Source organism: Columba livia, chromosome 17 (genome assembly GCF_036013475.1).
Source record: "Columba livia isolate bColLiv1 breed racing homer chromosome 17, bColLiv1.pat.W.v2, whole genome shotgun sequence".
NCBI lineage: Eukaryota > Metazoa > Chordata > Aves > Columbiformes > Columbidae > Columba > Columba livia.
The window spans coordinates 1763791-1777878 of NC_088618.1; the positions used below are offsets into that span (position 1 = coordinate 1763791).

General features: G+C 43.0%; 1 protein-coding gene and 1 long non-coding RNA gene across 6 annotated transcripts in view; one reads left to right on the plus strand and one right to left on the minus strand.

Annotated features, from left to right (window-relative positions):
- Window positions 1-4033: 4033 nt before the first annotated feature.
- Window positions 4034-7515, plus strand: LOC110358221 (uncharacterized). The gene is made up of 2 exons (XR_010466687.1): window positions 4034-4591; window positions 6076-7515. It is a non-coding gene; the product is annotated as an uncharacterized LOC110358221 (long non-coding RNA).
- Window positions 7179-14088, minus strand: part of ADGRD1 (adhesion G protein-coupled receptor D1) — a 120273-nt gene continuing 113363 nt past the window's right edge. For all 5 annotated transcript variants that reach the window (XM_065032803.1, XM_065032804.1, XM_065032806.1 and 2 more), the window contains 2 exons: window positions 11463-11555; window positions 7179-10789 (listed from right to left, as the gene is read on the minus strand). In XM_065032803.1, coding sequence (XP_064888875.1) covers window positions 10694-10789; window positions 11463-11555 — 189 coding nt within the window. In that variant the 3' untranslated portion in view covers window positions 7179-10693. The remainder of the gene's footprint in view (window positions 10790-11462; window positions 11556-14088) is intronic.

Consider the following 14088-nt stretch of genomic DNA (forward strand, 5'->3'; position numbering starts at 1 on the left):
AACCTGGTTTTTCCTGTTTCACCTTCCCCTGATTACCTGGAAATAAGAGCTGTAAGGAAGTTAAAAATCATGCAAATGCAAGATAAGAATACTGGTCGAGTTTTAGGAGGATGTTTTGAGGTTTTTTTGAGATTTGGGGCATTTCTTGGGTAAAATACAATAATCTCACCATGCTCATGAGGATATTATCATCAGAATTTCCATGCTGTGGACCACCCAGAGAGACAAGTATTTCAGAGGAAGAAACACAGTAGATTTCAGGTGCCCTAGATGTAGGTGTTACAAATGCTCATATAAAAATAATGATTTTAAATCCCTGCTGCTTTACAGGAGCAGCACTGGACCCTTCTTGCATTTCTCTGACTCGGGCTGGAGCAGCTTCTATCATTCCGTTGTAGCTTTCTGATTGAGTACAGAATTTTTGGTATTAGCCCTAAAAAGCCTGTCTTGGTTTTTCTTTCTTATTTTTGTGTCCCCTCAAAAGATTCTGTTCCATTTCTGCGATGATCTCCAACGGTTACACCAGGCATATGCTGCTCATGCAGAAACCAAGTGGAAGCAAACAAGACCTACATCTTCGTATAATACATCCCAGGTCCTTAAAAGAAATGGAGTGGGAGGGGATGTTAAATGACATTTCTCATCAGCCAAATTATCCCTCACTCACATATCAAATTCTCCTTCCTGAACACTTAATTGACCAGTAAACTAGATAAAGAGAGTGCTTCTGGCTGGGCAGGGTGAGATGGGTACTGTAAGAGTGCTGAATGCACCGCGCTCCAGACAGCACCCAGATACATCAGCACTGTGGGGGTAAACAGAGCAGATTTTCAGATAAAATCCTGGCTTTTCACCTCTGGGATAAATGCCCGTTTCTCTCTATACTCCTACTAAATGCGAAATTAGCTTTATAATATCTCTGAATACTGTTTGGCATCTCAGCAGCTTTGTTGTCCCTCAGCACAGTTTGAGGCTCCTGCCCTTTCCGCCCAAGGGCTGACCCGTCTGAAAGGTGGGATATCAACTGCTCACACGGGGAGGGACCTTCCCCGGGGTGCGTTGGCCCGTGTCCCCATCTCAGCCACTTCTATTGTGCCTTTGCTGGACAATCCGCACATCTGGACAATCCGCACATCTGGACAATCCGCACATCTCCTGGGCCGGGTTCCTCCCACTAAAGATGCTGGGTGGGCAGCGCCCGTGTGCTCGACGGGCCAGGCCGGCCCCTGCGTCCAGCCTGCTCCTCTGGATTCGCGCTTTGCAGAAAGGTTGCAGATACAAAATTCTGATATTAAGGCCAAAATAGCTTTGGTTTTCAAAGGCACAAGTTTAAAGGCATGTGTGTGCGTGCAGAGATCTCTAAAGAACAGCAGACTTGCATCTGACTTACAATTTGACTTATAGCTGGGGAACAGGAGTTCAGCTGAAACAGACAACTGAGGTTATATTAACTTAATAAAAAATGTAGGGTCTAACTCAAAAAATCCAGCATCTTTTAAGGGAAGTCAAGTGATTTTCTCATTTGTCTGGCCAGCTTCTATCAAGTTCATTACTCTTTCTTGATTAAATCTTTTCTAATGATTTCTGCCCGAATGAGAAGCGGAGGAAGGGTAGTCACAAATCACTCCTCAGACAGACCCTGACAGCGATGGATGTGACTCATTTATACCCAGCTGGATGCAAGTCTTTAATTCTTCTTCTTAACTGTAAGGAAAAGGGGTATCATCAGCAACAAATATCCTAAGGGCGTAAATCCTAAGAAGGGAAATTTCTACCATGTTATAGCTGGCAGTAATCAGAAAATTAGAAAAAATGTTGCAAGTTTATCAGGAATAAATATAACACTGGAAAAAAAAAAAAAAAGGGAACCAGTGTAATAATCCTAAACATTTAAGTTATTACAGTCCATTTATCTCATAGAATTTGTTTATCTGGAGTAGAACTTTGCCTCTTTGGTGTATTTCTATAACTGGAGCGTATAAACAGTTTGATCTGTGTGTTGGACCACTGGACATGAGTAACGTGAGTAAATGCCAGAATAGAGGGATGTACGTAGAGCATCCTATTCAACACCAATAGCTACACAAGCTTTTCGGTGCAACACAAGCTTTCCGTGAAAGATAGAGGTACATTTTCATTTTGTCCAAAAGGTATTATTCTTATGTATTAGCCTTAATACTGGCACAGTGTTCATGCACGTATCCAACATCAAGCACTTTCCTCCTCAGCGCCTCTGGTAGAGCTGAAAATGCAGCGTGTGCTGAGTGCCGAGCAGCAGCTTCCCTCCGGTCGGCCTCCAGACACAGGGGAGGGCGAGAAATCTTCTTCCCCTCAACCACCTTTTGTCTGTTATTTTTCTCTTTTATCTACTTTTCCTCATAAGGCTGATTGTGAATGTTGAATTTGCAAGAGAGAACTGGGCTGCTCTGAGCAAGATAACAAACATGCACCTTTTTCTCCCACGTTCCTTATATAAAATAGCATTTCTTTATTCTGTTTGCTTTGTTGCCAGCTCTTATCTGTAATTTGGATCATAAACCAGGACTGTCTTTTTCCAGGAACACTGAATAATATAATGGTTGGTAAATTGTAAGGTTATTTTTCTATTTTTTTTTCCTCCTTTTGTTCTGAATTTTTATGATGTTTCAAAATAGATTTAGGAACTGTTCATACTCTGTAAGAGAAGCAGAAACAAACCGCTTTTATCTTCTTCATTTCTGGCTGCTATACTTGTTGTTTTAACATCTTTCCCTTCTTTACTGATAATTAGAGAGGGTTTTTCCAGTGGTACTAGCGAGAGTTAAATAAACTGAGGGGCTATTTAAGGGTAGGGAAGCAACCAGCTGGAAAGAATGAAGAAGGTAACGAGACCTGTGAACTCATTTGATTCCTGTTAACAGTGACCAGCTGCCTCACCCATCCCAGACAAATACAGCTTGACTTGTCATTAATTCACTGTCTAACCCCCCCATCTGTAGGAAGAAAAAGCAGAAGGTAGAAGTGCAGGTAGAATAACCTCTTCCCTATACACAGTGTGTTCTTGGTTCATCACTTCCATAGAACGAAGTGAGTTGCTGTCTCTGGCCCTTGGCTCAGACAAAGAACAAGGCTGCAGCCTGGCTCGGTATCATTCATGTTGCATGCCAGTTTTCTTTCTTTTATTGGTTTGGGTTTGTTTTCCTTGTTTGTTTGGGGATGCGGTGGTGATTTATTTTTCTCCTTAAACTACATCTCTAAATTCTTACTTTCTCATCTTGGAAAGTAAAATGTTTCACAAATTATAGCACACAGAAGGAAAGTAGAGTTCGGCTGTTTTGAGCTTCCCAATGAGCATTTCTTGTAGTGCCATTACTGAGGCTGTTATCTGGAAAATAGCTCTATTAAATGAAGAGCTTTGATATATAGGAAGAAAATTATCTGATATTTCTTTCCATGTTAAATTATTGTCCTTATGCGCACCCAGGAGAGACTGTATTTTTCTTGCAGAACGAACAGTTAGGTGTTCATAGGACCAAACATTTTCTTAACGGGAAGATGTTATTAAAAGTTGCTCTACAAAATGTTTTGCTGTTTGTCGCTATGAGTTATGGCTGATACAAGATTTACAGGGGAAAGACAGGCTGCGGTTTCACGAAGGTTGCTCTGCGGAAGGGCTCGGGTGGCTCAGGAAGGGGTTGGGATGCAGGATGCGGGGAGCGAGTGATGCTGCAGCCCCGGCGCTGCTGCGGACCTGTCGGGCTGAGCCCGTTCCAGGTGAATCTTTGCTCCATCCTCAGCACAGGACTGAGGAGCCTGCAGGGAACAGGCCTGGGGATGTTCTTCCTTGCATCACACGTTTTTTGCCCCAGAGCGGAGCTGCAACCGCACAGGGCAGCGAGTGCTGGAGTGGGGGAGGCTCTTCAGCACCTGGTTTGCGGTGCCTGCGCCTTCCGTGCCTCGAGTCTGCTGACGGACTAGAAAATAAGTTTGATTTCAAAAGCCATGGATTCAAAGAGGAATTACTCATAGAAGTGACTTTCCTGAAGTCGTGGAGCAAATATTGCCCTTTACTGTCCACTGAAATCCTCCTAAGTGGCTGCTGTGATCCAAATAAGCTCTGCTCTCGGGATGGCAGAGCACAGTGCGAGTTATTTTATTTTGTAGTACAAATGCATCCTGGATTGAGTGTCTGAGGCAGGCAATTCAGTAAGTGTAAATAATAACTGATTTTGACAGAAATGCTATGTACACTAGAGACTCTTCGGACGAGCAGAGAGCAGCTTTCACACATTTTTTCCAGCTACATTGTAGAACCAAATGCAGAAATCCAGATTTGTGACACTCTGGGTGATTCTTTCTCCCCTACTGGAAAAAAGAAGAAAGGACTGCAGTGCTTCACTGGCATGGCTTTTTGCCTGTGATAAATGCATTGACGTGACTTTTTCAGTAATTATTCACTTTCCTTAACAGGTTTGAGAGAGAGGAGTTCCCTGACAGTATTATGGAAAGAAGCAACAACCGCAGTGTGGCAAAGAGGAGGAACAAGGCGTGCGATGTGTCCTCGGCTGCAGCTCTGCCCTACAGTCAAATGCTGCGCTCTCCCCCGCAAAACGTGAGTGATGCCGATTCCATCAGCTGCAGGGCAATGTCCGTTTTTAACCTGGGAGGGTCCCTCCTAAGATGGTCCAAGCAGTGAAAGCAAAAAGGAAATGATGGAACATGTACTGATGCCAACGGGGTGTCACGTCTGAGCTCCCCGTCCCACCCGTGTCTCTGCACACACGGGTTCTCAGGCCGTGGGGCAGTGCTGGGAGTGGGTTAATGGTTGGACTTGATGATCCTGAGGGTCTCCTCCAACCAAAACCATTCTGTGGTTCCACATTTAGTTGACCTGTGCAGAACCTGAAACAAAGATGTTATAGCCAACATAACATGAATTTTAAGTTGTCAGAATCCTACTGTATAAGGCCCAGATTTCCCAAGGAGCGTTTGATTTCTGCTGCTCAACTTAAGGCTCTTTGGAAGGGTAAAAATTTTGTACGGTTGTGCATTTTCCTCCAGAATATTATGAACACAAAGTCAAACTTAAAGCTTTTTGCAGTGACAGATGTTGTCCTTCAATTTTTTTCCCTTTTTTTGTAATTGAACTGTTTTATGCATTATTCCGTGTCCATAAATAGAGATAAGCAAATGCTTAGTTTGGAGCATGCTTAAAGGAACACATGCAATGCCCCGTCAAGCTTTTGTACAGTAACTGCAGAAAATAACACAGGGAGGCAAAAATGTCAGTTGCATTTGGTGCAGGTGAGTTAGACATCCTGGATCTGCTCTGTGGGGAATTACCCTGAGCAAATGAGCCACTGGTCAAGGGAGCCCTTTGGTAAAGATGCACCGAACGATGCCCCAAAGCCACCCTGGTGACTCAATATTTCTGCCATGCGGGAGCACCTGGTGAACGTGCCGATGCCAGTGGTACATTTAGCACTGTAATCACCCTTGACAAGATGAAATATAGCCTCTGCATTCCAAGAACATATGGGATTATTGAGAAAGAAAATTGTGTGAACAAGGGCAATTATAGCAATAATCATCCATGACATAGCACAGAGTCATCCAAATATAGCATAGATACAGTGAAAATATTTTTAAAGGCAAGCATAATGTGAACCAGTGCCAAAAATTATGTAATTTATTATTCTGTCATGAATGTTAGAAGTACCCTTTACATTTCACAGAACAGCCAGAAAGCATTCTTTTATGTGTGCCTTGCTACGTTATTTGGAGGGATACAAAGGGAGGAAGGTTTCTTTGTAATGAGTATTGAAAGGTGATGAAACACCTTTCTCATCTAAATTCCGATCTTTAATATTTCAGGGTAGGATTGCCCTAGTTATTCTACATTACATGGTTCCCCTCCTATTTATTTTCCATCATCCCCCCACCACATCTGCACCGCTCTGCAGAGGAGGCAGCTGGCAGCCTATGAATCATAACCAGACCTTGGAAACATGGCATCTGCACCCCTATGACCGTGAGCTTTTGGAGGCGTTTGTTCTTTGATATGTAACATTTCTGGATTGACATTATCATTTTCAGATAAAGGTGTTGTAGTCATAGAGGTTGAATACAATGTGCAAGGATGCTCCGTGTGAACATCACTCTGCAGCCACTACAAGAAGGACAGTTCTGCACCTGCTAGAAAAAGGTAAAGTGGAGAAATCTCTGTCCTAATCCTGTAGCAATTAACAGCTGCTTTCCATTGTAACAGGACATGTGGAGCCTAAATATGTACCACAGTGGTTTTGGGGTCAGGGCGAAGGTTGGGGGTCACACCATGCAACACTTTAGTCCTCACCACTGCAGCCAGCAAGAGGTGAAAGAGCCCAAATTACAGTGTTGCATTAGCATTTGATAACAAATGCTCCGCTCGTCAATTGTAAGTTTTATCTTCGTTTCACGGCTGGGATAAACACATCGTTAGGAAAAGTTATTTAGGAAGGTCATGCAGCAGAGCGATGACAAAACCCCGGTGTTTCCAAAACCCCAGCTTGGTGCCCAGGGCTGTGCTCCCAGGATCCCAAACACGGCCCCTGGCGGTGGTTCGAGGGAAACCGCCATGGGAAGGGAATCGTGCATCCCCTCCTATCCAGCAAATACTTTTTCTCTAGCCACAGAAAACAGGGTAGAAAAAGGTGCAGGAGTGGTGATGGGAAGAGACTCCTGAAAGATGCATATATATATATATTTATTTAATATATATTCGTATATCTAAAATGTGTGTGTATATATCTAAATGTGTGTGTGTGCATGTCACACACAAAATTCTATATTAGATATCTGTTAGAACGAGTTTCCCCTCTCAGTCTGAGACACAATCTATTTGTCATATCCATAAATGTAATTTTTTTTCACTTAGGACCTGACCTTGGCCAGGTTGCTGGAATAGTTGGGTTAGGAGAATAATCTGCAGCTGATCCTTCATAAAACAGGCTCTTTTTTAAGAGGGTATGACTTTCTTCAAGTATAAACTTTTAATACAAAAGATATTTTCTGCACGTTACGTGTGCACCTGACGCATAGAGCAAGAGTCCTCATCTGAATAGAGCTGTGCTGGGTTATCGTACCCACCGAGAGCCATCATTGCCACGCTGTTCTTTATGACCCACGTCAGAAGAATCATTTGAACAAATACAAAGTCCTTTTAGGAAATTAAGATTTCTTATTTATTTGGAGGAAAAAACCAACAAAACTCAATCATTTTATTACTTACTGGCAAAGTCATTCTTGCTACATTACCTATTTTAAAACTCACATCTCATTCAATTAAGATTTCATACCACTGACGAAATGATGCTGTCCTGAAAAACAATACTGCAAAAGCTGCTATATACAAGCCCATAAATAAACGGCAAGATTTTCAGGCTTCAAAAGACTGAGGACAAGAAGAGATTGTTGGAAGATTCATTTGAGCTTTTCTTATTCAGTACATTTGCTGCATTCGCTATCAACAAAATACATTGAATCAAACAAAAAGAATGGACTTGGATGGCAATGGAACACATTTGTACTTCACGGTTTTTTACTAGCTTATAAAAAACGAAAGAAACCTCATACCCAGCCTAATATTACAGACACGTTCTGGCTCCCGACCTCGCGTGACATCAACAACAAGATCAACTCTTCATCACCGGGAACGTTCAGAAGGCAACGTGTGGGGCGCAGGTTGCCCACGTTGGTCTCGGTAGATACAGCATAATAAATGCTCCCCCAGCTTATGATCCATCTGTGTCACAGTCCAAAGTACAGAACCAAAAACGTTTTCACACTGTTCCTATTTTTGGAGGACAATTGTAAAACACAGGATACCTGGACAAAAACAGATTTAGCCCTTTATGCTACTGGTTTTCTGTACTGTCACGTGTATGTCGCATGTGTGTTTTCAAATGGACCTCGGGTAGTGACATAGCTGACCAATATACATCAGCACAGGAGGAAATACAGGCAATGAAAACGCTGTAGAGGGAAATATTCTTAAAAATTAAGATTTTTTTTTTTTAAAAAGTGTTTATATGTCCTATCACTCATTCACAGAACTGTTTGTGCTATAATACAATGACTAGAAGAGAAATGATCATAAAGGGTTTCAACCTATATCCATGGTCACAGTGTAAGAAAAAAACCACCACCAACAACAACCCCACCCCACAAACCCCACAACACAAACCCCCACAACACAAACCCACACGCTCCAGTATAAAAAATATGCTTAAATACATTGTCTGAGCACAACACAAACACCGAAGGCTGTTGTCACAGTACTGTTCTATTACAGTCCCTTCCATACATTCCAAGGGCTCCTTCTACTGTGTCTTTTGGGGGAAAGAAAAAACATCCGAATTCTTAGGCCAAGAACAGCCCAGATGTTTGCACAGCTGGAAGACAGTCCCATGTAGCAAAGGCTCAGGAAACGCCATGTACAAAAGCCAAAATAAAGACATAGCCACTTAGATATTTGGCTTTTACTGACCTGCCTTTTAAAGTTATCTGTCAACAACTTGTTATTTAGCAATAGCAAACACAAGCATAGACGCCTATATATTTCACACATGCATGCATTTCACGCAGCATGTCGTGTGCTGCTCTGGTCACGCATAAATCCAGCATCTAGCTGCTGAAACTAAGAGAATTTCTGTAGGATGTTTCCATTTGTAGCCACAGACAAACTTGGGCGCGTTGTGGGGTTTCAGTTTGGTGACTGTACCAACGGGTCTTGGCACAGGAGGTGGAAAAGATTGGCCCAAACTGGAACAGATCGTTGTTAATTAGTGCAGGAAGGGAACACGGAGAAAACTCTCTTTAAATCAATAAAAAATGAAGCGCATTACTGTTTTCTAAACTTTCAACTCCGCTTCTTTTGGATGAAGCACTTCACTAAAATCAGTCCTAATTAACTAATGTTTCCTGTTACCTAAAGATCAATTTACTTTTATCTTGTTGGGTTTTTTTACAAATTTGCTATCTAATAAACAATTATTTCCACCCTGCACATTAGGGTGCAAATAGCTTTTCTCTTGGAAATCAGTAGTAGATATCTTGCAAGATTCACTGGGACCAGAAACAGTCTGAGCTGATGAAGGTACAGACCTTTAGTTAAGGGGGAAAAACAAACAGAGAAAACCCCAAACCACCAGAAAACAAGACTGAAGATTTGCATGTTCACCTCTTTTTGTAGTGTTTGATAGCCCGGTGTATCGGGAAAGCCAATACAGTTACCTTGCTGGTTCCTGCAAACCAGTACACCTGGGCTGGTGGCCAGACTGCAAACAGGAGGAGCCGGGACGCGCAGACACGGCTGCAACAGCATCGGCCAAGGGGACTCGTCTCTGGAAAGGGTTCCGGAGCCCCCGGATGCTGTAAATCCTGGAGCAAGACACAGGTTTAGGGCTCTGACCTCCCAGCTTTACATTCAGCTTCACCCCCAGCGGGAAAGGTGCATCGTGGGCACAGCTGAGATTACCCCCCCTGCGCTCCAAATGTCGCTCTGAGAACGTACAGAACACTGGTCAAAAGAAAAATTACAGTGTTGGTTTTTTCTCCTTACAGATACTCATAGCAGTACTAAAGCAGAAGCTATTAAGTGCTGAGCAGAGTTTAAAACCACAAAAGGCTCTGCAGAGACCTATTTAAAAGATGTCTGTAGGTAACAATGCATAGGCTTATTTGTAGTCTGGCTGTCTTCACAGTATATCGTTGTGTTATGTATTTGAGGTTGGAATTCAGTGTCTGCGTTCGACCAGTAAAAGGAGGAAGATAAGTCACAGTGCCAGGTTTTGGTTTCCAAAAGCTACAGCGCGTTTGCAACATGCGCTTGATGGGCAGCTGCTGATTGCATCCAAAAGCTTCGGGCAAAGCAGCACAAACACTTTGCATTGTGATATGTCAGCAGACACAAATCAGCGATAGAAATGCTTTGGATAGCTATAGGACACCCTTGGCTGTTTCTGCCTTTTGCAGATACAATGTAAACAGGAATATCTAAAATACTAATGGGCCACATACCTGTTTTACCTGTTACATACACTATTTATGTACACAGAGACATACGTGCATGTTACCTTGGCTGATCCCACGGCCGAGCTGAGACCTGAGTAGCTGGAACCCACTTCTCCCTCCAGTTCTGGCTTCCTCGTAGCATCTCAATTAATCACCGTGCTATGTATTTTGAATAGGTTTCACTTTGATAATTGGATCTGTAAGTAATAAATGTAAACAGAGAGCACACAGCAAGACCAGAATAGCCCCATTACAACATCACAATGGGAAGAATGTTATTTTAGAGCATAAAAGTCCATCTTTCCAGAGGTTCGTTGCCTCTCGGTGCTGGGAGCTGGAATGATTCCGATAGCTTATTGCCCTTTCTGCGTACCTAGTGTTTTCATCGTTGCTGACAAAACCATCCAGTGTATACTTGTGCTAGTTAGTTTTACAGATATTGCTAATGGCCAAGTGGTAGAATGTGTTACGGTTTTGAAGGCAAGCGAATGAGGGCTATTTACTCAAAAAACCCCAATATGGCGATTTCCAAGTTCTTAGGCAGTGATTAAAAAGCAGTTTTCTGCTGGTATGAATGGTGAGAAGAAAGAAGACCAACGGTGACACTGCGTCAGGGTCCTGGACGTACGGCTCGATTTCCAGGGCGAAGCTGGTGCTGCCGTCACACTGCTGATAAATCAATGCGGTTGCCTGAATTGCTGCTCTTGTCCCAGGTGTTGAGCTTGGTGGGGGTTGTGGCCGGCCTGGTCCCAGTCATCTGGAAAACAAAATGATATGGAAAATAGATTGATTTATTTTGCTAAACCACTCCTGTCTGGATGAAATAAAAGCTTGAAAGCTCTATTTCCGTTACACTGTTGTCACAGAGTCCTGAGAGCACATGCCATAAAGGATTTTTAAACAGTTATAGCCGGGATATAAGGCGATTGGCAGCAATCATGTAATAATACCTATCACTTCAGAAGTCTGGTTCTTTACAAAAACAAATGTCTTTTGCCTCAAGACAATTTAAGGAGAGGAAGAAAAGCATATTCAAGCGTTGATTTATTTTAGAGTTTACTCCTCGGGCTGAAGTGTAAAAGTGCCCTATCAAAAAGCCATCATCGTCAGACAAATCCATTGCCAAAATGCTGCTGGAATGTGTAATAGGAAATACATGTCAACTGGTGGGAATGGTCTCATCGAATCATACTCCAGAGTTCATAAACCTTTGCTTACTTTTATTTGATAGTTCACCAGAAAGCAGAACTATGTCCTTTGCTTTCAAAACAGACGCTGTAGCTGCAACTTAATACTTGCCGATTCTACCTGTTCACACCAGGTACTAAAAATAACCACGTGTCTTTTGTGTCCTGTTCTTTCCAACAGAATTTAATGTGGAACACTTGCAAGTACAATAGGGAAAGGGAAAAACCAGGAGGGCTACTTACAATGTCTGAATGGAAGGGTTTCACGTTGATGTTGCGGGTCGAGCTGCTGGTGAGGGACCAGACTTTGGTTTTGTGCTTAAAGGCAGCTCTGACCTTCGGGAAATAATAAAAAAAATGAAACCAGGTAGAAGATTTCTTTTGAAAAAGTCGTGTTCATTCTCACAGGTGCAGCCTACAATCCTTTCCCCGCTCTCTTTTCTCCACACGAACATCACTGTACTAAAAAGCAAGAAACAATCCACCCCTACATTTTTTGTTATATTTATGGTCTTGTTTTAAATTTTAACTTCACTTTTCAAGTACCCATGCTTTAAACAGACAGTATTTTATAGCCTCACTTATGCCTCATTTCATTGGCAACACTCTCATGTTAGCGGCGTTATCCTAGATGCCCAAGGTAGGACTGCATTACCATTCTGCTTGTTAAAAATAAGAAATAACAAAAGCAAAAAAACCCAGAGGGCTGAAGGGCACATGCACATACATCTGCAGTCCTGGTTTGAAAGATTGCGTGAGGTGCCGTTATACTGATTTGCAGCAGCTCACTAGGACAGTTTCACGTTGTGTAAGGGAATGTACAGCCCCAGGCTCGCCTGGCCCGGCCGGCTCTCCCCGCAGCTCCCCCAGCACAGGCACCACAGATGTAAACCAGCTGCCAGCCTTTGGAAACAGAAATTATTTAAGATGCTGGATGAAATTCCCTATAGACGCAGGAAGACTCTATACCAAAGTGAAAAGGATCAGCTGCATAAAGATGGTGGGACAGTCATTCTGTAGGCAAGCGGGTGAGATTTATCGAGGGTCACTGGCTGGAAGTGATTGACCAGTGTTGTGATTTGGTGATAAAGAACATCTCGTCAGGAGAAGCGTAGCCTGTGAAGTAAATACACAAACGAATCCTTCCTCCCCATCCTGCCCTGGCCTCAGGTACAGTGCTGTGTCCAGCATCCCAGGACAAACAGGGGCCAGCTGAGACAGCCCTGACGAGGCAGTGAGGATGATCACAGGGCAAGAAAACTCCTCTTACAAGGAGCTCTGGATGCCTAATCAAAAGAGGAGACTGGGGGAAGACAGGGTAAGTCCTTTTCCTGTGGAGAGGAAGGGAATTATCTACTTTGTATACATGTGGTAGCTAAGAGAAGAATAAGCTGTAGCTACAGTAAGAAAGATGAGAACTAGGATTTAGGAGTGGTGAGACATGGAGCCAGATTGCTGCGAGAGAGCAAGGGGCTTTGATGACATGACTGAGCATTAAACCTGTGCTGGGGAAAGGCTGCTCAGGTCCCTGTCAAATCCACTCTCCTGTGTTCTTCATAATGTGTATTTCTTGTCCAGGGGCGCTGGGAATAAAGCTCTTTTTTTACCCCACCACTTGGCAATATGTGCAGATTTCACTTTACAGTATCTGAGTTTTACTTCTACGCTAAGAATGAAATACTCAGCAATTCCTGCAGTTTAGCTGAAGGGGTATTTTAGATATGCACAGCATACGATGGAGCCAACAAGACCTGCTCTCCCAAAGTGACATTCACATTAGCTCTACATGAACTGGTTTCTGAGGATACATATGCCAAAAAGTTTCTGAATTTAGTTTCTCATGAGACTTAGAAAAAAGGGAACAATTCAAATATTTGTATTTGATGTAAGACAAATGTCTGAAGGTTGACAGCAGGAAGAAAGCTTTCTGAGCCAGGAGGAGAGCGGAATAAAGAAACAGTTGTCCTCCTTACCCTTAACCTGCCTGCTGACTTTAATTGATTTCAATAAAGATCAAGCATTTCATAGTCAATCCCGACTCTCCAAACGGATTGTAGCAAAGATCATATCAATGCTCTAAGACTGAATAGGTTGGCAAATATTAATAAATAATAACGTCTCCGTGGAAGAGCTGGGGTGCTATTGTTGCATAGGAAAGAGCAGCAGGTGTGGGGCAGAGCTGCTCAGCACCATCCAGAACAGCAGGGGCAGAACGGGAAAGTTTCACGCTCACTCATCCGTGCTGCTGAGCACTTTCTGTGATCGCCACGAGCAGGGGATGCTGCAAACGCCGGGCCCGGCAGACAAGGTCTCCACAAGCCCCATTTACATCCCCTTTGCTTTGGCTTTACCCCGTCGCTCTGTACAGCTTCAATGCGAAAAGGTGCGTCTGGAAACCTAAACTACCTGCCAAGGAAAATACCTGGAATATGTTCTAGTCTGTTTGGTTTCCCATTAAGGATTGCAAGAGCAACTTCCAAAAGTAGGTTTTGCTGAGAATAACGTTTCTTTTCCTCTCTGCAGCTGTAGATGTAACCAAGCCAGAGTGAGACCTGCTCCTGCCATTGCAGCATCATCCCCCGGCAGCACGGCCCATGCCTGGGGAGGGCTGCTTCCATGGGTCTTGAGCTGCTTCTCTTATATACATATATATATATATGTAAGTATATGTATATACACACATATATATACATACATATATATACACACATGTGTATATATACACACTTAGTGCCATGATCTAGTAAACGGACTAGAGTTGGACCAAGGATTGGACTCGATGATCTCTGAGGTCTTTTCCAACCCAGTCGACTCTGTGATTCTGTGATATATATGTGTGTATATATATATATACACACACACATATACA